This window comes from Amblyomma mixtum, chromosome 10 (assembly GCF_055824585.1).
Source record: "Amblyomma mixtum isolate Tamu chromosome 10, ASM5582458v1, whole genome shotgun sequence".
Taxonomy (NCBI): Eukaryota; Metazoa; Arthropoda; class Arachnida; order Ixodida; family Ixodidae; genus Amblyomma; species Amblyomma mixtum.
Window position 1 is genome coordinate 118,083,838 of NC_143021.1, and position 25,105 is coordinate 118,108,942.

Consider the following 25,105-nt stretch of genomic DNA (forward strand, 5'->3'; position numbering starts at 1 on the left):
CGTAAGCAATATGGATAAGATAGTTAAAGTAGCCGATGAGTTCTACACAAATCTATACAGTAGCGATTGCAATCAGACTGTTACTGAGAGAGGCAGTAGAGCACAGCAGTGGGACATCCCACCAGTAACGAAAGAGAAAGTAAATAAATCCTTAGGAGCAATGCGAAGGGGTAAAGCAGCTAGCGAGGATCAGGTAACAGCGGACGGAATGTTGTTGAAGGACGGAATGGAGATTATGATGGAAAAACTAACAACCCTGTATACGCAATGCCTTGTGACCTCAAGCGTGCCAGAAGTTTGGAAGAACGCTAATATTATCTTATTTGAAAGGAAAGCAACCCCAGGTGGTCGAAACTTCTGGAGCACTCCACTACGGCGTCCCTCATAGCCTGAGTAGCTTTGGGACGTTAAACTCCATAAACCAAACCAAAAGAAAGCAGACGTCAAGGACTTGAAAAATTACATGCAGATCAGCTTACTGTCCGTTGCCTGCAAAGTACTTACTAAAGTAATCGCTAATAAAGTCAGGACAGCCTTAGACTTCAATCAACCAAATGATGAGGCAGACTGCGGCACAATTCCTTCCAATTCGATCACCGTCGAGAATCTCAAAGTTCCTCGACGCCACGGCCATCTTACAGCGGCAGTGTGGCACAAGTAAGAGGACTCAATTTTGGGTTTCCTCCGCTGCGCAGCTTACCTTCGGCTGCTTCTGTGGGCAGCCAGCCGCAGTCTCTGGCGTCTGTTCTCCCTCTCAAGCGTGGCGACCTGTGAAGAGAATAGCCGCGGCCAACACGGATGATCAGCGGCCAACATATGTACTTATTTATTGAATTGCCCACAATGCTACAGCAAGTGGTGGGGCCACCAGAAAGAATACGTCTTTGATACCTCCGCCCCTTGGCACAACAAACAGAAGAAACATTATTTTGTTCATGCATTCGTATACAACTGAAAAGAAAGCATTTCGTCGGCGGAGTACTCGAAACACAAGTCCGTAATGTGTTCCACTCCTGCTGCTCTTTGGCAAGAAAGGTATGCTCAACATGTCAGCTTTTGCAGCAAAATCACGAACCGAAAAATCAGGGTCCACTCGTTTCGATTCGTAAAAAAGGTGCTGCACTAATATTTTGCATTGATAAAATGAACACCTGTTCGCACCCGTATGGCGGAAATCTTTCAGGGTTTCTTGTACGTCCTTTTTCGCGCATCTCTTTTCATCGGCTGTGATTCCTTCAGAGCGGAAACTTGCACTTGTTTCACCTGTTTCTAAGGATGCCTCACTGATATTGAATTGTTGTCCCATATCTCTTACTTCTGCCTATTGCAAATTGCAAGAACACGCCATCGCCAAGGACCTACCTCAGCTGTTTTCTTGATTATGAATAAAGTCGTTTGTAGTGTTCGACATGAATTTAGGAAGGGCTAATCTACAATAACACAGTTAACATCTTTTGTTCATAGTTTTGGATCTGTCCTTCATGAATCAAGCCACGTTGACATCCTTTCTGTGGGTTTCAGTAAAGCATTTGACCTTGTCTCACATTTTAGACTAATTCACGAGCTTCAAGTTGGTCTTCCCTAGTGTATAGTTAACTGGGCTTCATCTTACTTCTTTAACCGAAAACAATTTGTCAGTATCGATGGTTATCATTAAAATAACCTTCCTGCCTCTTCTGGTGTCCCGCATGGAGGCGTCCTTAGGCCCCTATTATTTCTTACATGTTTGAAGGATATTATCAAAGCAGTAACTCATATCGTTTAAATAAGGCTTTTGCAGATGACTGCGTTTTAGTTAATGTAATTGCTTGTTGTGATGACCAGGTATTACTCAATTGCAGCCTAAAGATTATTCTTGATTGGAGTAACCAGTGGGACATGAAAAAAGTGCTCTAAAGCTTTATTTATGAAATTAACCGGTAAAAAGAAAAGACTGCCGTACCCTTGCGCTCTTCCATCATTTACGCTTTCTGAGGTAACTAGATAAAATATCTTGGCGTGACGATAATTAACAACCTAAGCTGGAATAAGCATATAAGTAACACATGCACATCAGGTTTCTGTAAGCTTTGCGTCCTCAAGCACAAACTGAAGAATGCTCCTCAGACTTGAAATTTTTAGCCTATTCATCGTTAATCAGACCCAAATTAGAATACGAAGCGCTATTTGGGAACAATTTACTAAAACTACCATTCTAAGGCTTGAAATGATTCAGCACGAGGCCATTCGATTCTTTTCGAAATACCGTTCAACAGACTTACCAACTGCATGCCATAATGCGTGAACACAGGAATTAAGCATTACCAAGTAAGAAGAAAAATTCTGAGAATAAAATGTCTTTCTGTTCTAAAGTGTAGCAGGGTGTCAATATATTCAGACCCCTATGTTAAGCGATTTTCACCGACACAAAGGGGGGGGGGGGGGGTAGAGTCACAACAGCACTGAAAAGTGAGGCAGTTATTGCGCCTTCCCTTTACTCGCACAAAGCAACATTTCAAGTAAGGCTACAGCTTAAAGTAGAAGTTAATCGTGGCAGGATTATCCCCATAAACATTAGGCATGTGGGAAGAGAGGCCCTACTCAGGGGTTCCACAGCGTGTTTAGAACGATTGACTCCGCTGCTCGCATCACCCCGGCCGGATTCTAAGAATGAGAATACGCACTGTCAAAGGCTTACGCAGATGGATCCAGAGTATAAATTGAAATTTGAACTGCTGGCTAGGCTACTGCTGTTTTTTTTTTGTGCATTCGCTATTATAACTCACGGGCGGAAAACTGTGATCTGAGGCAAGTTGCAGTGGCGTATTCCGAGTTATTTATACTACTCACGAACCAATAATAAAGGAATAAAGATTTTCTCTTCTAATTCTTGACGTATCCGCGCTATGATCGGTCTCGTGCAGAGCAGCACGAACTTTTGCACAGTGGCGAAAGAGCGCAACGCACGAAGACGAGAAATGGCGCAGCGCAGTGCGTCCTTCCTTCTCTTCTTTGTCCGCTGCAATCTTTGAGCACCATGGCGCAGGTGTTTCTGCCACCGAATTTCACCCAGGCATCTTTACTAAAGGGCAACTGCTGCACTTTTCTGAGAACTTCGCAATATTCAAGGATGCAAATCTATGTAGGCTGTAAGTAAAGCATGCCAAGTGTTTTTGCACTAGCATATAAAATAGTTACGTAACCGACGATGGAGTTTTGCGCTTCTCCTTAAAGGACCGGAGGATTGCAGAAAAACTCAGCGTGACGTCACAGAAGGTATGATTTCAAATTACCGCTGTCGTCAACCACACCCTGCCCTGACTCATTAGACGCTTCCAAACAACTCTCGGCACGGTTCGGCTTCGGTTGCTTTGATTTTTTTCCTTCAAAGCAGGCGTTTCTGCGTTGGAGATGTACCGATACCTTCGATGACGACGTCAAGCGCCCCCCACTTAGCGTTGTGCGGTGCGGAGAAGCTTGAAGGGCGTCCGGATTTTAATCGGAGATTGCTTCACCATTTCAAGTGCTAACTCAAAAAAACTTCGCATGCTTTACCTGCAGGTTTAACACATTAGGCCCTCTTAAGCTCGTTGGTATCTAAAACCTATGCAGTTTCCATTTAAAGTTATACCTGTCTATCCTAAACTATCACACGTTGTGTGTCAGCCTAAAATTTGAGGCAGAAGAAGAAACAAGTACTTATCGCTACCGCCGACATGAAACGCAAAGTATCTGGCCAGCAGGACGCCCGGCGAATTAAGAGGTGCGCATTCTCCGGTGCCTTCTCCGCCCAGTAAACGCACCCTTTCCTGGAGCTGCCGCCGGGTGGCGCGCAGCGGAGAGCCGTCTTCTTGCACTTCCATCTCGATCTCGTTCAGCAGGCCCGTCAGCTTCTCGATCTCCCTGCACGTGCCAACGAGGAGCACTCGTCAACGGGGAGGTATTCGGAAAAAGAATACAACCAAGAAGGAAGGAAAAAGATGTTAACCGGCTACCTAATGGATTGAGCGCCTGGTCTGTAGCCGACGGTAACAGAGCGAACAGGGTAGAAGATAGAAAAAAGATCGAAGGGACATCAATACGAGATAGGCGAAATTCACGAACGCATTTACAAACTCCACGATCGCACATATATTCCCGCGAAACGAGGAGATACTCGTAAATAGCTTGCCCAGCCACACATGTTTATTTACTGTTCCGTACTGGATGCGAGTGGTCACTGTAAGACTAAAACGGACGTTTGGGTGAGTTGGTAATCCATTGAGTAGACGCAGGGGGAACTGAGACCGGGACGAAGGAAGTCCTGTTTTTTCACTCTTCCAAGTCTCGGTTCACGCTGTGTATACTCAATGCGCACTGTGCACTGCGCGCGCGCGCACGCACGCACGCTCACGCATGCACACACGCGCACGCACACACACACACACACACACACACACACACACACACGCACGCACGCGCACACACACACACACACACACACACACACACGCACGCGCACACACACACACACACACACGCACACACACACACACACACACACACACACACACACACACACACACACACACACACACACACACACACACACACACACGCACACACACCATCCTCAGATGTCCAAGCATTTGCTCGGAACGCTCTAACGGCAAGCTCTGCTGTACATTTATGACATTCGTTGCTGCCTGCCTGACGCAATGTAGTTTTTTGAGACATGAGAAGTAAACTGTGAACCATGCGAACCTGCATGCGCTGTAAGGCATTGTGTCAAGCCTTGTGCCACTCGTAAATAACTCAAGCGTGCTCACTAGTGCACCGTTACAGCGTTCCAAAGAATTTTGCTAAGGTCTGCACCCAAATGGCGCCCGTGTCGCCTCCTGTCACGCTGTATCGCCCACGGGGCTCGCTGTTCACTAGAGCCGTGGCGGGGAGACCATGGAGAGCACATGCGGCATGTCCTTCCACTGGGCGTGTTCTAAAGCGAGATAACCAGGCGAGACGGCTAGGAAAAAATATGGCCGCGTATAGGCGTGGGCTACCTGTACAGCTGCATATCGATCACCGCTTGAGTGGTACTGACTTAACAGTTCATATCCACTTGAACCTCCGTGAGAAACCGACCACTGCGCTCATCTGTTACGGTGTTTTTAGTAGGAATGAAATATCCGTGCCTCAGGTGCCTCGAAACATGAATGACGATACACAGAACGTTACCGGTTCACTACTGCATGTACTGGAAAGGAGGGCAGAATAGGTTCGGACAAAACTACAATGCGCGGGCAACGCCCCGGCTAATTTTATTATTATTATGTTTTTTCTCATATAGGACGCTTAACCCACAAGGCTACACAAGATCTTGTGAACGCTTCCTTAAAGGAGAACCTAGCTATGTTATGACGAACGGGGCTGCTGATGACTAACCGCATTACAAAAAAAATGGTGCAGTAATAGATCCGCCACTCGGAAGGTGTGCACATGCTCGGCTGGGTGCAGCTCCCCTGCGAGAGTTGTCATCTGGGGCGTGTTGGCGGATGTCCGTTCACATTTCACGCGATAACTGAGCAGTCCAAGAGAATGGCCGCTCAACCCTTACAAAAAAATTTTAGACAGCCTATAGAGTGTCTATAGACTTCTGTCTATAAAGTCTGTGGACTGTCTATAGACAAATCCCAGAAAACAGTCAATAGGCAATACAAATGCCATACTGCACACAGTCTCAAGACAATCTATAGACTTGACCAAATGTTTAGGGGAATCCCCCAAGGTGGAGTAGATTTGTAATAGGGAGTAATTACTCATTGACGTCCACCCGAGCGCAGCCACACGGCTACAAAGGAAAGCTATACAGCTTTCTCAGAAACTTCGTAGTTAAAGAAAAATTTGTCCTGGTCCTGAGTTCGAACACCGGACCAGGACGAATTTTTCTTTAACTACGAAGTTTCTGAGAAAGCTGTATAGCTTTCCTTTGTAGCCGTATGGCTGCGCTCGGGTGGACGTCAATGAGTAATTACTCCCTATTACAATCTATAGACTTATGGCCGTACAGTTTTAGTAGATTTTGCCGATATAAAGTCCATAGACTATGAATAGACAAAAAGAAATATCTATAGGAAGTCAGTACAGTCAATAAGAAGTCTATAGACTATCTATAGACCATTTTTATGAGTGAAGAGAAAGGAAAGGCTGCTCGACACCTCGCGATGTACAATCGAGTTTGTGGAGTTTCACGGAGCAGAGGTGAGCCTCACCTGTCCCGGATGGCCAGCTGCTTCCGGAGGTCTCGGATCTCGGCCACGGCGTCCGACAGCCCGTACTCGCCCTGGAAGCGAACGCGTCGTGCACTTCGAAACATAGCACTGCGCTCGGCCTGCCCGCTTTCAGAGCTATAGCAAGCGCTTCTTGTGAGAAGCTTGCGTCACTGGACAAGAGCTGTGTATCCTGCTGCATTTCTAGAGGCGTCAGAGCGGCCCTGGGGCTGAACCTGTTGGGTTAGCATCATCATCATAAGCCTGACTACGCCCACTGCAGGGCAAAGGCCTCTCCCATGACTCTCCCATTGGCCCTGTCCTTCTTTGCCAGTTGCGGCCACTGTATCCCCGCAAACTTCTTCATCTCATCCGCCCACTTAACTTTCTGCCGCCCCCTGCTACGTTTGCCTTCTCTTGGAATCCACTCCGTTACCCTTGAGGACCAGCGGTTATCTTGCCTTCGCATTACGTGCCCTGCCCAAGCCCACTTCTTCGTATTGATCTCAACTAGGATGTCATTAACGCGCGTTTGTTCTCTCACCCCCTCCGCCCGCTTCCGATCTCTTAGTGTTACACCTGTGATTTTTCTTTCCATAGCTCGCTGCGTTGTCCCTAACTTAAGCTGAACCCTCTTTGTTAGCCTCCACGCTTCTGCCCCATAGGTGAGTACCGGTAGGATACAGCTGTTGTAGACTTTTCTTTTGAGGGATATTGGCTAAAGCGTTAAAGCGTTAAAGGTCCCATTCGGCGCTAAACCCAGAGCCGGTGAGACTGGAGAATTCTGATTGGCCGACAGGGTAGCCACGCAGAAAAGCAAAACGGTTGCCAAGAGAAATCGAACCGGTGTCCTATGCGTCGGGGTCCGGTCACGCTACCTCTATCAACGCTGTGGAACGTTGGTTCAAGAGGATAAGTGGAGGCCTTGTACGAGCATTCCACACCACACATTAGGCAAATTACGTTAAAGGAGCACTTAGTTAATTAGGGTCACTAATTAGTGTCACAACTTAGTATAGACAATGATGTTTAATAATTTTTGTTAATCGCTGTCCATCTGCTTGCCAGGTGTCGCGTTCGCAATCTCAGGGTCACCCATCGACGCGATGGGCAAGGTAATAAAAAGGACGAAAAAAATAACTGTCCCGACCAAAAAAAAAAAAAAGATGGCACACCGTTTTGGTTCCCACGCGGAAACCTGACCAAGCCATCCCTGTGCAAGGCGAAATTTCTTTCATGTTTCTTTCGGTCGGTGCAGTTTATTTTATTGTCGCGTACCAACCCGACCATGGCTTTCCGTCCAACTCTTGGCAATTCATTCGAATAAAAAGCGACTCACGTAGTTCAGACCCTGCAATCTCACGCAACCATGGTCCCGTGCTGAATATGTGCCTGTTCCCGAACGCCGCAGGGGATGGCATACCATCACACTATTACCAGAGCATATTAGCGCAGTATTCCAGAGCGCTAGCTGGCGCCTCCCGAGTAGACACCGGAGTAGACACCGTGGCGGGCTTCCCATTCAGGATATTTTGCTGCAAGTGATACAGAAGGCCGGCTGACCCATATATTGCGATTCTGGAACAAGTTGCGCGCAGCCGCGAACAGCTCTGCCCTGAAGCAGAGCGGTAAAGTCGTGTAAGTATGAATGGTATGAGCGGCAGGTATGAACAGATAAAAATTGCAGCACTTGACAGCACTAGGGTTAGTTTTCTGACTGCATAGAGGCTTCTTCGGGCACTAGACATACGTGTTGGAGGGTGCTTTTGAGGCGAAAGCCTTTAATGCCTCATCGTTGTAAGCAGGAGTTGTCGACAGAAATGTCACGCTTTTCAATTGGTCAAAAGTGGTCGTGACGTCATAGTGCGCGAATTTCAAATGGGGCCAATTTTACTTTGGCTAGTAGCCATGTAACAAAAGAATAAAGAACGAAAACACTAAACAAAAGTTAAGAGAAAAACATGAAAATAAGAACAAAGAAACGAAAAGGAAAATTTAAAGGGTTAAAATAAAAATAAAAATAACTAATTAAATTTAAAAAATACCAAAGAAAGAAATAAAAAACAAAGAAATCATTGCCAGGAAAGGCTTTCGTCTTGCAGCACTTTAGAGAGCCAAAGTGTCACCTGAATTTTTAATGAATTCAGGCGAGGTGTGCTTGGGTGTTAACCTCGTATGCTTACTTCACGTGGGGGTGGAGGAAGGGGGTGATGAAGAGGGGAAGAAATGAAAAGGTGAAATCAAGCATACACAAACACACAGGATCATGAGGTTGGGAGGGAGTGTCAGTGGGGCAGGTACATAGAGATAGTGTTGCACGTCCGCGTGAGGACATTCCAAGAGACCCTTTGAGGCACCTGCCAGCCTTCGATTCCGCACTGATTACCCTTTTATTGGTCCTCTCAGAAAAGGTAAAAAAAAACATAAAAGAAAGAGAGAGGGTGCCGGGACCAGCAAAGCTTTGCCAGGCTTAACGCCAATTCAAGATAAATGCTGAAACAGAAGTAAATGTTCCAAAGAAGAAGCAAAAGTTTAAAGAGAAAACAGAGCAGTAAAAAAAAAAAACTCAGGCAGATAGCCAAAGTACACCATGCAGTACGCGGAATAAATCATAACAATAGAAAAGAAAAAACCGAAGGCACAGCATAGTGATGGTCACAGTAACAGTCTAAACAAAGCCCCGAGTGCCGGCCACATAGAAAATCAGAAAAGTAAAACCATAATCAAAACAAAACAAGACAAAACCAAAGTCACAACACAGTCAAGGAAACAGTGGCACAGTCAAGGACAAACTCGCAGTCACATAGTCAAGCACAGTAAACGGGCCACTACGAAAGCGCCTATGCCCAATAAAGGAGCACGGGGCTCTCCTCTATGCAGAGCTTGGGGAAGCGAAATTAAAGGAAAGAGAGAAATCAGCGTGAATAATTGGGAATCGCGCTACTTATGAGGTGAACCATTTGAAGGAGAAGAGCACAAGCAGCAGGGTCTCGATGAGCAAAGAGATTTTAAACAAGAAACTGAAGAAGACATCCCGCAGGAACAGACCCACACTCACCAGCTCGTATCGGCGGGCGGTAGCCACGGCGTCGGCCAGTTGCTTGTCCTTCTGCCTCGTCTCCTCCTCGACTTTGTCCAGCATCTGCTGCACGCTCCTGCACGACACAGAGCCGTCGCAAGCAATTTGCCTTGAAACAAAAAAGAAACACAGAAGAAAAGACGACACACCCAGGAGAAAAAATGCTGGTTGGTTGGTAACAACTTTATTCATAGTCCTGCAGAGCTTTCGCCGACGGGGCCTTAGGTCTCCCACGTGGGGACGTCGAGGCGCTGCCTCGCCGTCGCCTCGCGGGCCTGCTGGACGGCCCAGAGTTGGTCCCCGAGGCTGGGGCTGCGCAAGGCAGCGGCCAACCGCGGCGGGAGGGTTCCGGAATTAGCACCGTGAAGGTTTTTGTTACAGTCCCAGAGCATGTGAGTTAAAGTGGCTACATTGGCGTTGCAGACCTTGCATATATTTGTCGGGTATGTACCGGGGTAAAGCCTGTGGTATAATTCCGGGTTGGGGTACGTGAGCGTCTGCAGTTGTCTGAGGGTCACCGCGTGCGCCCTGTCCAGCTTGTCGCTGGGCGGAGGGAAGGTTCGGCGGGCCAGGCAGAGGGCCTTGGTAATTTCGTTGTAGCTGGTCAAGCAGTCTTTGGTGCTATTCCACGGACGACGGTCGCCGGCGCGGTTCGCGAGCTCGCGCGCCTTGGCGTGTGCCGTCTCGTTGCGGTTGCGATACGTCCTCGATACTTCTCCCATGTGCGCCGGGAACCATTGAATTCTGGTTTGGAATTCTACCTCCTGCTGGACTTGTCGGTTCCTCAGGACTCGGGCCGCTCTCTGTGAGATCCATCCTTTGGCGAAGTTTCTAACCGTCTGACGCGAGTCGCAGAGAACCACGGTGCACGTCGGATCCGTGAGGGCGAGTGCCACCGCCGCTTCCTCCGCCTCTTCTGCGCGTTCGCACGCTACACTTGACGTTATGCGCGTTTTGCCGCACGAATCGACGACCGCAACCGCGAATCGCGAGCGTTCTGCGTATTCCGCGGCGTCAACGAACCTTGTCCCCGTATCGTCTCCGTGGCTGTGCAGGAGAGCTCTGGCCCTGGCCACTCTTCTTCCCCGGTTGTGTTCCGGGTGGACGTTTCGTGGAATCGGGTCGACTCTTAGCGTTTGTCTGATCGCGTTTGGAATGGCGACTTTCTGGCCTTGTTGTACGTGGTAACGGATGCCGAGACTTTCCATGATCTGGCGGCCTGCTGTCGTTCCCGTTAATCTTTCCAGTTGTGAAGTGCGCTGTGCCTCGGCGATTTCGCTAAGCGTGTTGTGAAGTCCGAGCTGTAGCAAGCGATGCGTGCTGGTGGACTCGGGTAGACCCAGTGCTATCTTGTACACCCTGCGAATGAGGACATTGATCTTGGCTTCTTCTCCCTTGTACCAGTTGTGGAATGCCGCAACGTACGCAATATGGCTAATGACGAAAGAGTGTATGAGTCGTGTGAGACTCTCCTCCCTCATTCCGTTTCTTCTGCTAGTGACCCTCTTGAGGATTCGCATGGCGTTAGCTGTCTTGTGCTTTAATTTAGTGATCGTTTCGCCGTTGACGCCGTTGGCCTCGATTATCATGCCGAGGACCCTAATTGTGTGTACTATCGGGATGGTTGCTCCGTCTCTCGTACGTAGTCTGATCTCTTCGTACTCGCGCTTTGTCGTTGCCGCATTCCGACCACTCCCGGGTGGTCTGCCCCTCTGCGTGGGGCGGTAGAGTAGGAGTTCCGACTTTTTCGGCGAACATCGTAAACCCGTACCCTCTAGGTATTCCTCTATTGTCTCGATTGCTAGTTGCAGTGCCGTTTCGATGTGACCGTCGCTGCCTTTGTGCACCCAAAGGGTTATATCGTCGGCGTATATTGTGTGCCGGACGTCTTTCAGTTCTTGAAGCTTTTCTGCTAGGCCGATCATGACCAGGTTGAAGAGCGTGGGCGAGATGACGGAGCCTTGCGGGGTGCCGGTGCTCCCCAGCGTTTGCTCTTCTAGCTGGAGGTCCCCTGCCACTAAAACAGCTCGCCTGTCTGTCAAGAAATCTTTAACGTAGTTGTACGTGCGTAAACCTAGGTTATGCCGCGATATCTGGTGTAAGATCGCCGAGTGCGCGATTCTATCGAACGCGCTTTCAAGGTCGAGGCCGAGAATTGCTTTGGTGCCTCTCGTCTTGCCATCAAGAACGTGGTGCTTCAGTTGTATCATTGCGTCCTGCGTGGACAATTGTGGGCGGAATCCTATGATGGATGGTGGGTATGCCCCTTTGTTCTCTAAGTGGGCTTGCCAGCGGTTAAGCAATGCGTGCTCCATGGTCTTGCCGACGCAGGACGTCAACGATATGGGGCGAAGGTTTTCGAGGCTCGGTGCTTTTCCGGGTTTCGGGATTAGTATCATTTTCGCAGTTTTCCATTGTTGCGGGAGTGTGCCGCGCTGCCAGCAGTCATTGATAAATGCCGTTAACTGTTCCACGGATTTGTCGTCAAGGTTCTTCAGGGCGCGATTCGACACACCGTCAGGGCCTGGCGCCGATCTGCTGTGGAGGTTGTGCAGCGCCGTCCTGATCTCTTCTGCACTAAAGTCCTTATCCAATTCTACATTCGGATCCCCATCATAAGGGCCGTGTTGTGCAGTCGACGTGTGCGGCAAGTACTTGGCTAGTAACTGGACGGTCACTGCATCTTCACCGTACTTCTCGAGCTCCCTGTGTAATAGACGTGCGAGGCAGTCACTCTGGTGGGATTTGGTCTTCGTTTCGTCCAACAGATACCTAAGCAGGTTCCACGATTTCCCGTTGTGCAGTTGTCCATCGACTGCATTGCATAACTCGTCCCATTGCTGGCGGTTGAGCGTTCGGCAGTGCTCCTCGATGTTGCGGTTGATCTCAGCTATTTTCTTTCTAAGTCTCCTATTGAGTCTCTGGCCCTTCCACCTGGCCAGGATCGAATTCTTCGCCTCGATGAGATGCGCCAGGCGGCTGTCCATCTTGTCAGTTTCAACCTCAGTTTCGACGGTCTTGGTTGACGCTTTGGCGTCTGCAACCAGCGAGCGGGTCCAGGCTTCGATGTCCGTGATTGTATCGCCTGCAGATTCTTTTTGGTCTCGTTTCTTTCTGAAGTCTTCCCAGTCGGTCCATTGGAACTTTCGCTTACTGCCCTGCGCCTTGTCTGGCGTCTGGACGTATATTTCGACAATCATGTGGTCGCTCCCAAGGTCGGTCGACGTGTTTTTCCACGTGGTGACCGTCGTCCCGGTATTTCGGGCGAACGTAAGGTCCGGGGTTGTGTCTCTGGTAGTAGAGTTACCGATTCTTGTCGGGTGCGCCGGGTCCGTAAGTAACATGAAGTCGAGTTCATGCGCATCTTGTCCGAGTTGTCTTCCCTTGGTCGTGCTGTATCCGTAACCCCATGCTGTGTCTGCCGCGTTGAAATCGCCCCCTGCAATCAACGGCCGGGACCCGGCAATCTTCAGCGTCTTCTGAAACAGCGCACGGAAGCGTTGGCGGTGTTTTGACGGGCTGCTGTAAACGTTCAATATGAATATACTTTGTTTCCTCTGCTTGGTGGGTATCAGTTCGATGAAAGCGTGTTCCATCTGGACGCCACTTAGTTCGTGTTCAACGAATGTGAGACGCTTCCTAACGAGCGTGCATACACCCCTCCCCTTGATTTTGCTGTCATGCGTTTTGTAGCCAGTCAAAGTAGCCGCATTGGTGAGTGTTTCTTGGAGTAATATTACGTCCGGTTTACGTGTTGCGTGCCGGATGTGTTGCTGTAGAACCGCCTTTTTGCCGGCGAAGCCACGGCAGTTCCACTGCCATATTACTATCCCTTGGTTATCATTGGCCATGTTGATGCTGAAGCGAGTTGTCCGCCTGCCCTTGATGGTGGCTCGGTCCCGCATCACAGCTAGCCGGCACGTGTCCGTGTTGCGTGAATACGGAGTGATTCATTATTATCTGCATGTTTCCTTCGAGGTTAGTGGTCCTGTTTGCTAGCCCGAGGACTGTTGCGTGAAGGGTCTCAATGGTACTTTGCATGGTGCACAGCATTGTCTTGATGTCTGTAATTTCGGCTGGAACCTGGGTCTCGAAACCACCCTCGTGCTGTTGTTGTAGCGCGCGTTTCTTCGGGGCGGGCGCGTTCGCGTCCGGAACGCTCGTTGGCACCTGCTGTTGTCCGATTTGTTTGTTTTGTTCCACCACGGCGTGCTCGCGTCTGAGTTCTTGCATCTCCAACATGAGCTTTTGCACTAGTTCGCGCATTACCGCGTTCTCTTTTCGTATTTCTGCGTTCTCTTTCCTGAGCGCCTCTAAAATGCCATTATCGGCTTTGTCTGGTGCGACCAGAATTAATTGTCGTAAATTAGTTAATAACAATTAAAACAACGCACTGTAACATCGAGTCAAATGCCGATGGAAAGCTTAGGTTGAGTGCTAATACGCTGAGCTAATAGTGCTTTATTTGACTACTCACTTTGACTACACATTACAGCTACCGACTTTGACTGCTTCTTTAGCACGACTCGCTCTCTGCTTCGATGAGTTCGGTTATATCCATGGCTCTGTTGGCAGTATTGAGATATGTAATGTGGTCACCCACGGACGCCTTACGCTCCCTGTTGGAGCGGACGACAACTATTTTTTAATTAGTGGTCGTCTGCTCCAAAAGGGGACGTCCGGCATCCATGGGTGACCTCATTACTGCGGATCCGCCCACTCTGACGTCATAACCATTTCGACCAACCGAAAAGCGTGACAGCTCTGCTGACAACCTTCTGTCGACAACGATGAGGCATTAAAGGCTTTCGCTTTAAAATCTTGAGAGGGAGCGAAGGGAGGAAGGAAGGAAGCCCCCTCTCCCACCTGAGCAGCAGACTCTTCTCGCGTAGCCTGTGCTGCAGGTCTAGCCAGCGGCCGGTGCCCCGCTTCGCCGCCGGCTCGTCGTCGTCTCCACGCCTCTCCAGCTGCAGGGCCTCGATGATGGCGCTCTGGTCCTCCAGGTCGCGCGTCGCTTGCGCCAGGGACTGCGACAGCTGCGACACCTGCCGGTCGCGCTCCTCCAGGGCCTGCGGGGAGCACTGCATAGTCAGGAGGCTCGATCGCAAGTAGCAGCTGTGCTCCGAATTTCCGCGCCAGAATTAGGGAAAGAGCGTGTGACAATTCCGTTAGCACGGTCGCCGGCAAATGCCTCTTCACGAGGCTTCAGGTATACAGCCTTTGCCTAAAGCTCAGAAGGTTCGCTTATGGGTCATCTCTCGATACGCTAAAGGAACGCCTATTTAAAAATCGGCTGCGGTTTGACCAATGGCCATCCCGAGTAGAATTGCGGAAGCAACGGCGCGGCAATCGCAGCGCATTTCTTACAGGCAATAGATTAATAGAGATAAAAGATTAATTGGGGGAAGAAGCAGCCGATTGCTTCAGTTCAATTCATTCGATTTTATACGATTAGTATGGAAGGGTTCCTGGACGATAAGCTGTCATTCTGAAATGGACATCGCCCAGAAGACCGAGAACAGGCAGTGCTAATGGAAAATATCAGGCAGTGCAAGAGCAAAACTTTGGGACAGCGTAGTCAACGGAAACTATATATAGGACGATTCAGGTAACTTGAACCACTGGTTTAAGAAAATTAGCGCACCGCAACTGGGTGAAACTGAATACGCATTCTTTCAGCTGTCTTTTGGCGCTCGTAATAATATTTTTAAATTTAACTTATTAGTTAATATCCTCAGATTAATTATCTCAAATAATTTATATTCAATTCTAGGGTCACTTGCGTTTCGTTAAGATGTAGGGAGTGTTACGAAACAACAGATCAAGTTTTTTTGTAGCAACATATCTTGCACGTGGTCCTTTTACCCAGCATTTTAAGGGAGCCTTGGAAATATTTAAAAAAAAAAGAACACGTGATTGCTCTCTTGCGCTACCGTATTTCCCGTCGTGATTTCACACAGGACGACCTTTTCAGCGCTACCGTATTGTAGCGCTGAAAAGGTCGTCCTGTGTGAAATCACGACGGGAAATATTATGTCGTTGGTTTTGCCCAGCTCCGGTGAGTCACTTTGTTTAAGTCCCTGGTTCATGTTACGTGAAACGCCTGTATACACGGAATAGCAAATGCTGTGTGGTAATAAATGTGCAGAGTTATGCAAGCAAAAATAACAAAACTCATTTTATAAATAGGAGAAATAAAACAAGGCATTATGCATAAATAATACAATAACCCTTCATAGTTGCATCAACACGAGAAGAAAATCGCAGAGAAATAAAATAATGAATTTCGCCGAGATCACAGCGCTTCTGGCACGAGTTAAAAAGCGTTCTTGGAGCACCTTACGTGCCCGGCACATAGATGATGGCTAAGAACGTATGTGAGGTTGCGCTGCAGTGACTGAAGCTTCTAGCCTGCGCGGCAGCCAGTTAAAAAAATCAGGGGGCACTTTGGATCTCTAAAGTGCTGCAAGGCGAAAGCCTTTTCTGGCGCACTGTTTGAAATTGAGTGCGAAACTGTGCTGTACTAGTGCTTTATTTGAAACACAATTTGACTGCACATTACAACTACACACTCTGACTGCTTCTGTAGCACGACTCTCTCTATGCTTCGATGAGTTGGGTTGTATCCATGGCTTTGTTCGGAGTAGTAATGAGGTATGCAATGTGGTCACCCACGGACGCCTTACGCCGCCTGTCGGAGCGAACGACAACTATCTTTTATCAGTTGTCGTCTGCTCTAAACGGGGGCGTCAGGCATCCGTGGGTAGTAAAGCCCCCCAATGAAACAAAAGTAGCGAAAAGCTTTGAACTTTCCGACACTCCTCCTCTCCTGGCGCGCCGCCGGAGTATCGAGCCTCCCATTGGCCGAGGCGCCGTAGTCACTTGTTAGCGCGCGCTTTTTGGCTCCGCAGCAGACGCCGGCGCCATTGCCGGAGAGCACTGTACCGGGGCTGGGAGTCGCGCTTCATTTTCTTTCTGCGCAACAGTTTTGGCGGGAAGCGTTTTTTTTTTCATCTTTGAAGGCGTCTACGTTTTGCGGCGATGCCGAGCTTCTGTTGCGCGTATAGATGCAACAACCGAGGTGGCAGTGGCAAAAGATTTTTTGTAATTCCTTCCGGAAAAAGCAACGCGGCTCGCCGAAAGGTTTAGCAGCGCAGGATCGGCCGGGCAAACTTCGATAGTGTTGTGGATCCGGGTCTTTGTGAGATAAGTGGTTGTTTTTCAGTTGTCAGTTATGTTTTTTCGGATGATTTGGTGTGAAGCGCCAGCTGCTGCAGTCTTGCTTGGCACTAAATGCCGTTTGCATGATTTTAAATAGACTCGTTCGCTAGCGGATACGAAAGCCGTGCTGAAGTGCAGGTTTAATGTTGCTCGCATTGCGCGGCGTGTCGGCTTGGTTTCAGTCGGGCTCGTTCGCATGTTGTTTGAGCCCCGCCGTTTACGTTGCTCGCTAGGCAGGTCCAGCCTTGATGTTGCGCGCATTGCTTGCCGTATTTGTGTTGCTGCAGCTGGCCTCCTGGGCTCACGAACTCTATACTAAAAGGGCAGTACTCGCTGTTTGAGCCTATGCTGCTCATGCTGCTCGCGGTACAGGTCTAGCTTTCATGTTGAACGCATCGCTAGACGTATTTGTTTTGTTGCAGTTGCACTCCTTCGCTCACGAACTTGACACCAAAGGTGTGGTACTTGCTGTTGAAGCTCCTGCTGCTTGCGATTAAGGTCTAGCTTTCATGTTGCGCGCATTGCTGAACGTATTTTTCAAGCAGGGTTCTAAACTGAAATCGGGCGTTACTGTGCCTAGGCACGTTAACGCACCTGTCGCTTGTATACTCGATATCTGCGTGGATAATACTTGAGAATGCAAGCAAGGACCTCTGCAAAACACAGTTTCAGACATTTTTGGTTTAGGCCGTCGTCGCTGCCGCGAATTCCTGCGAAAATTACGCTGCGTGGAGCTATGTAACGTGGATAGGTGGTGTCAAATGAATCACTAACGTAGGGGCGCTCGCAATGATTCAGACCATTTCCAAAGTTCGACATTTGAAAAGCTCCTCATGGCTTTTTATGCGAAGTGGTGACGTGTTAACACTTGTATATTCTTTTTTTCAGTTATGAAAGGTCACGCTCTATATTTTTTTTCGTGCCTTGTATCTCCCAAGCCACATTCTCAATGCGGCCGAATCGGAGGCAGAAAATGCAACAAAAATCATGCGGGCGCGCGGTACGCTGCGCGCCAAAGCGCGAGCGACGAGAAAGGCACTCGTCGAGCGATGGTAGTCCCTCTAGTGCCGCGAACTCGCTCTCGCGCGCCACTTCCAACGTGTGCTCCGCAGTCAAAGCGATCGAAGAACAAGAAGTTTCTATAAAGCAATGCAACGTTGGTCTGGGCAGTTATTACAGTAACTGATTTTTCAATCTCTCATTTCATGATGTCATTTTGACCGAAGCCAAGTCACGAAACGCAACACAAAGTTCATTCGAGCGCGCGGTCTGCCGGGCGCCAAAAGGTGACTGTTGGGAGCGTCTGCTAGCTGCTCCCGGCCTAGGTGCCGCCACCGTCGGCGCCCGGGAGAACCGAGAGAAGGAGCGCCGGCATAGGAGGAGGAAGGAGGAGATGTCGCTACTTTTAGTTTCTTTAGGGGCTTTAGTGGGTAGGTGACCTCATTACTGCGAATTCGCGCACTCTGACGTCATAGCCATTTTGACCAACCGAAAAGCGTGACACACCTCTGCTGACAGCATTCTGTCGACAACGGTGAGGCATTAAAGTCTTTAGGCTTAAAAAACGGCGAAGGTGCACCTCTCTGAGCAGCCCGACGGTGGAGCGGTCGGTGCCCGGGCTGAGCTCTGCCAACTGGTCCTCCAGGGCCGCCAGCCGACACCGGTACGAGTCGAGCTCCTCCTCCTTGCGCACCAACTCCTCCTGCACCACCCGAAGGAGAGAAAGGCTGCATCAAGGCACCGTCTCGTGCCTTCCCAGCCAGAAATACAACGGAGTATTACAACGGCTGCTGCGTTTGGTGGTTCGGTTACGATAGGCAGTGTTTCGATTGATACGGTTGTAAAGGAGTGGGAAGACGACAATAAAGTTTAGCCAAAACTTCAAAAGACATGGAATAACCCTAATTTCATCACTTGATGCGTAGAAAGGCGATCGGGCGTCATGTCACGGAGAGACGCTAAGCTCACCGCTTCTTCGAACCATCAAAAGAATCGCCTGAATGTTTGTCTTTGCTTTCGCTGAAAGCTTTGATGAATGTTTTTTTTTAATAATTGTCTAAAACAGCATGTTTTAGTGCTCCTGCGACAGCGTAGGTGGTTGTTGTATTGTGTACATGCATGCAGACATCGCTAAAAACTTTCACATGCACATCATACGCATCTGTTTACGACCTGCTAACGGTGCTTAGGCAACGTAAAATATTTTCTGCTGATTTCCTAAACACAGAAAGGCGACAAAGACAAATATGTACATGAATGTTAACTATCATGGCAGCAACACCATGCATCAAGCAGTCTTCACTAGCTGGCGTTCAACTGTTCCGGATTCCCGATATCAATGTAATAACGCGCGCAAGGCAACGTGTTTATGCGGCACCAAGTTCACAATTACGTCAGCCTAACACAAGATGGTACGCTCCACGCTCGATATGCGGGCATTAAAATGCTTGCGTTGATGGTAACTAGTTATGAGCTGCACTGTGAGCGCTGGCCTGCGAGGTCACATTTAGTGGCTGTCTCGCATGGACCACGAGAAAGGAACAACCAACCAGCACAGGAGCCGTAACGCAAATACATAATCTAGAGGGACGGTATACAGTCGTCCTTTTTTGTTCCGGATTCGGCCACGGGCGATTCTGTTACTAATCGCCACACATCTCAACTTGAGTAGTGTAGTCTCGATACACACGGAGACGCAACCGCCAGCAACTGACAACACGTCCTCACGGTTTCGGCAGCGGAACAGCTTGTTCATGCGGCTGTGTTGTGCATTTACCCTCGTAGACTTTCAAAGACTGAAACCTTTCTTTCTCGATTGGCTATCTAGCGTTGGCGGACGTTTTAGTTGTGTTCGCCCATTCGGCAAGGGTGCATGGCGAATGAGCTCGAACAGGGCAGTTCGTCCTTGCGCAGTTCGGGGCTGTGAAGCTCGCAAACGATCTCATACCAAACCTTTAACTCTCTGTCGCAATTCTTGCAATTCACATCACAGCGCGCATTTTCCCTGCCTTTCCACATCTTCCTAGAAAATATTCGGAAGCCTCCCGCGATATTTCTAGGCTGCGTCGCGGCGTTCACGACGCACCGCAGACCCGTAATGACGCCGAGTTACGAGCAAGCCTGTGGCGCCATCTGGCCTCAAACGGAAGAACTGCGCGCTGTAAACGGTCTATAAGTGATCAACAGCAGTTGACAGCAATGCTGTCTGCAAGCCCTGCCTTAATCCAAGCCCTGCAGCAAGTCGTGCCTTAATATTGTGGGCATCTCAACTGTTGTAGTGGTCCTTTTCGCTTGCCATGAAATTTGAAACCAAAGCACTCAAAGTAGGCCTTCTGTTACTACGGCGCCAATTTGTTCCTTATCATTTCGCGCCGTCTGTGCTGCAAATATACAAGTCACTAATCGCAGCGCACGTTGCGCAGCGCACTAATCGCACTAACCCAGCTCGAAGCTATCAGAAAGTTCTTTCCCGTAGGTAGACAAAAAAAATTATGGTTATCAGGAAATGAAAGACAGGGTAAGGTGCTAACACCTTCAAATTTTAAATCGCACGCTTCCCTTTAGGCTGCTTGTACACCCTCCCAGAAGACAGATGGCTCAGGTTCTTACTGAGTATCTACTACCTGAACCGTTGTATCGGCAGCCTCATTTCTTGACACCGCTGTTTTAAAAGCCTATTAGTGAATGTTCCTTCCATTTGGTGAAAAAAACCACTACACTTTCAGTAGAGTTCAGGAAGAAAGTTGGAGAGGGAAGACGAAAACAGGGTGGGAGACGACGGGTGGCGGGTGGAGGAGAGGAGGTGGGGCTCGTTCCGCGGTGATCACGCCACCGGCTCACACCGTCTTAACCCGTCTGCTTCGGCGGCTGCTCCTTCCTGTGGGAGCGTTAATGCTAACGCGTACCTTGCCGCATCAGTCGGGTTGATCTTAGGATGCGCATTAGTGTCCAACTCCTCAGCACTCAACTTTGACCTGCGCAACGCAGAAACACTTATTGGCATGATCTCTGATGAGGATAGGGGTCGCTTACTCTGAGGGCGGCGGTCTCCTTTTGCGAGGGGTCACTGGGGTCGCCAAGTCCGGCTTGAGCATTGGACAGGCGCTCCTGCAGGCTTTCCATCTGCGTGGAGGAGGTCGGATCAAAATGAATGCAAAGCCAACGCAGCAGAGCAATGGAGAAGCGTCAACGGTGCTCGGCGTAACGTGCCAAACGACCCATGAACTGTGAAGGATGCTGCAGTAGAGTGCTCCGAATTAATTTCGACCGCCAGATCACAAATAAGAACACATTAATTAAGACTAGCGCATAAAAGAAGGACACAGACATAGAATAAGACAGGATTAGCGCTCGTCCTGTCTCCTTCTATGTCTGTGTCCTTGTGTTATGCGCTAGTCTTTTAATTAATGATGACACACCAACTGGCCCAGCTTTCCGCCTTGAGAACACATACACGAGACTCGAATTCTCCAGTCTCAGCGCATTATGTTATCATTATTATTATAACCCTATTCTAAGCAGACACTTTATTCAGTTTTTTTTTAAGCGCCTTGTGTCTGCACCCTTTTTTTACGCTGTATCATGTAGAAAACTTGTTTTGAGGTACTTTGTTCTTTTATGATTGGCATGCGTGCACTATTGTTCAACATGCTTCAGATCTGTTGATAAGCGATTGAGTTCATTTTGAAAATTTTAGTGCTACACGCTTTGAACAAATTTGCATACATTCTCCTGTCGACTGCCCTCTAGGAAACTTCTGAGCCTAGTCAAGCTGTTCTTACAGCTTTGAGCCCCTGCCTCTTTCAAGGATATGTTTTTTCTCCGCGATATAAAGTGAACTGCATTCAGTTGTCGTGACTGCCTTATCATTACCTGTGGCGATGAAGGAGCACGCTATTCGACCACTGGGCGCCCTACCTGAACGCATTAACACATTATCACCGTATCACATGCTGGTGACCAAAGCAGTTTGCTGACGGGCGGCAGAAAAAAGGCTGGAGTGGAACTCAAACCGCTTTTATGCGATAGCTTTTGGAGCTCGTTCGACCATTTTGCGCTGGCGCCGTGACGCCACACCAGACCCTATGCAGTATTTAGTGGGGTTTTAGTATGCGGGCGTGCGATGGAGCTGTGTACGAACACAGTGTTTATGAATACAAGGTGTTTCCCCTAGGACTTTACAGAAATTTTAAAGGCAGAATTTTTGACTTAGAAAAACTCTTTCTTCAGCATATCATTGTCAGCGATGTAGTACATCAGAATACAGTTAATATGTTCTTATTAGCAGGCTGGTTAAATAATATGGAATAGTTAGCTTTTTAACTATTATTGTTAGGCTCCTTAATTATTGATAGGCGTGTCGCCCACCGCAGTAATACACATATCAGTTTTTAGAATTTCGAATGGGCAGTTACCCTTGGTGCTGTGGTCCAACAAATTTTGCCTACATAGCGTCAAAATACATACTCTTTCGAGAACTGTGCAGGTAAAGCAACCTCTCCAGTGCACGTGACTCGTCGAAATAGCCAAAACTTCTTGGTAACACCACTTAGGCTAACCGCATTTTCCAAATTCTAAAAGCTGATAAGGATATTACTTACGGTGGCTTACACGCCACTCAATAATGAAGGAGTCTAACAGTAATAGTTGAAAAGTTATGTATTCAATATTAATTAACTAGCCTGCTAGTTAGCACGTTTTAGTGTTAGCTCTTGCACTACACCGGTGACAATGCTATTCAAAGAGAAGCGCTTTTCTAACTCAAAAAGCCTATTTTTGAAAATGGCGTAAAGTCTTGGGTGAAACACCCTGTATATTGTATGATATAGTCCGGAAGTGGCGTCGCAGGCTAGAATGGACGAAATCTGTGTATGGCAACTGTGTATGAGTCATGTGAGTGGAAAAATTGGTCGACGGAGACCGGCACAGTTGAGGATAAGAGTTAATGAATACCTGAGTAATTTGCGATTCGCTGATGACATTGCCTTGCTAAGCCACTCAGGACATGAGCTGCAAAGCATGATCAATGAGTTAAGACGATAAGGAGAGCAGAATGGTGGGTCTTAAATTTAACACGCAGAAAACCAAAGTAATGTTCAACAGTGCAGCAAACGAACAGCAGTTCACAATTAGTAGCGAGGTGGTAGAAGTGGTAAGGGAGTATGTCTACTTAGAGCAGGTAGCGTCCGCTGATCCGGATCATGAGAGGGAAGAAGAATGGGTGGAGTGCGTATGGCAAGTTCATCCAATGCATGAATGGCAGGTTGCCAATATCCCTCAAGAAAAAAGTATACAACCACCGGTATTCACCAATGGGGCAGAAACGTGGAGGCTAACGAAAAGAGGTCAGTTTAAGTTAAGGACAACGCAGCGAGCTATAGAAAGAAAAATGATACGCATTAAGAGACCAGGAGCAGGCAGAGTTGGTGAGGGAACAAACGTGGGTTAATGACATTCTAGTCGAAATAAAAAGGAATAATTGGGCTTGGGAAGGTTACGTAATGTGAAAGCAAGATAACCGCTGGTCCTTAATGGCAGCAGAGTGGATTATATCAGAAGGCAAGCATAGCAGGGGTCGACAAAAAGTTAGGTGGGTGGATGAGTAAGAAGTTTGTGAGGATTCGGTGGACACAGCTGGCAAGGACCTGGTTGATTGGAGAGACATGGTCTTTTCCCTGCAGTGGGCGTAGTGAGGTTGATGGTGATTGATTTGCGCAAATTGTGCGTGCTTGTCTCGGCTATCGAGCATTGTGCTCAGTAAAGCGGGGTATCCATGCTGGCGATGGGCGGCCGTAGCAGGGTTTTCGAGTACTCTGCATCACTCTGTTCGCCATCTTGAGAATACAAACGGGTTTACACGGCCAGAATCTTTTCTCCTAGTGCAGTAAGGCAGTGCTTCTCTCTCTCTCGCTCTCTGAACGGCAATTTACTGACAAATTTGTAGCGACTAGCCCAGTGAAGCGCTGATGTTGGCATTTCTTTCTGCAAAAAGACCTTTTAGCTAAAGAGAACCCTAGCACAAGGTGCTTGTCAACATAAGTTGTGGTAAAAGATCCATTATCCGATCATTTCATGCCACAGATGCCGAGCACAATGCCAGGAAAAAGCTCAAACCCACTCCGTAACCAGCCGGTGGCACTGGGGTATCGAACCCAGCACCTCCTGCACAGGACTCAGATGCTCAATGCAGTCTGTAGCCGTTGTGGTTCTCCCTGAACCGGTAACTTTCTAGTTTAGGGCTAGTCATTACGCAAGTCCAGGTTTGAGTTCATTTAACCAAAACAGAAATGCATAGTTGGAATCGCATAATAAAAATATGGGTATTGCCTGATGTCCCGTAAAAACAAAGTAAAGCACATAATGCATCTCTGATGGTCCTCTGCACATTTAAACCTAGAGAAAAGAAGTATAGTGCAATCCTGCTTTTTGTAAACTCTAGAGAAGTCATGCCATCATCTAATGCAAGAAAGTTTTCATTTGCAGGTCTCATGGTTGAAAGGTACAGGCTTTCCAAAAGATAATGTCGTAGCTCTTGCTTAAAGCATGCGCCAGAAAATAAAAATATTGGCAATAAATTAATTTGGAACAAGCCAAAAAGTACGAAGAAAAGGTGGGGCTAGAAGAAAGCAAATATTCACCGCCTACACTGCTTCGATGTTCGACTTAAAAGTGTCAGCTACTGGAGCTTCAAATATTTATGGCAAAAATTTTAGCGCTTGCAAACGAAGATAAACGGGAAGAAGACAACACATAGAGCATGCGCTGTCTTCATGTTCGTTCTCGTCAGCAAGCGCTAAAAGTTTTGTCATGACATACCACCTCGCCCGAACAGCCACTCTGATCAAGTGTTTACATAGGTGTGCTCAGCAAACGTGGAGAAGACCAAATCCAAACATCCGCGGATGTTTCCTTTCCGGGAACATCCCTTCTAAGACACAAGCAGCGCCATCTAAATCATGGATTTTGCACTATTCTTGCGATTTAGGGCCACCTTCGCTGTGTCCGGTATACGTCCTCGTTATATCAGATAATAAATTTATAAACGTGTGCACCACAAAATTACGAACCGTTTTACACCATCCGGAAGCCCCTGCAACAAAAGGTTCGGCCGTGATGGCCGTCTCAAGGTCCCCTGAATACACGGTTTGGGGGAGGAAAGGTCTTCGGTGCGAATCCAACATACATTTTGGGCGTCATCTCAATTAGTAATTTCATCGTCAAGAACACACCAAGTCATTTGACACCACTTCAAACAATGTACGTCAAATGGGTGGCCCTAAAATTTTATGCAAATGGAGCTCCTGGGGGGGGGGGGGGTGTTCATTTCGACGCCCACTGTTGATATGTGATATATTGTGGTCATGTGTTAACTGCATTGATCAGTTTCAACTTCATTCATGACAGACGCGTCCTTGACGAACGAAGTATTAAACGATAACGCTCTTAAATACGGCTGCCACATTGTACAATCACAAACTATCCGGTCACCTGAAGAAGGCAGGATCTCGCTTCAAAATTAAGGTCGTGCTCATGGCTTTACAAAACTGAAGAAGGGTGGAGAGCTGGGCGAGTCGGTTCATTA

At 48.2% G+C, this 25,105-nt stretch overlaps 1 protein-coding gene across 1 annotated transcript in view; it reads right to left on the minus strand.

Moving 5' to 3' along the window:
- LOC149326770 (uncharacterized) overlaps positions 1-25,105 on the minus strand; it is a 249,310-nt gene that overhangs the window by 178,483 nt on the left and 45,722 nt on the right. The window contains exons 9-15 of the mRNA XM_089563716.1: positions 20,557-20,646; positions 18,104-18,226; positions 14,170-14,372; positions 9,283-9,379; positions 6,228-6,298; positions 3,783-3,882; positions 701-768 (exon numbers count right to left, since the gene is read on the minus strand). Of these exons, the coding sequence (XP_089419842.1) occupies positions 701-768; positions 3,783-3,882; positions 6,228-6,298; positions 9,283-9,379; positions 14,170-14,372; positions 18,104-18,226; positions 20,557-20,646 (752 nt within the window). The remainder of the gene's footprint in view (positions 1-700; positions 769-3,782; positions 3,883-6,227; positions 6,299-9,282; positions 9,380-14,169; positions 14,373-18,103; positions 18,227-20,556; positions 20,647-25,105) is intronic.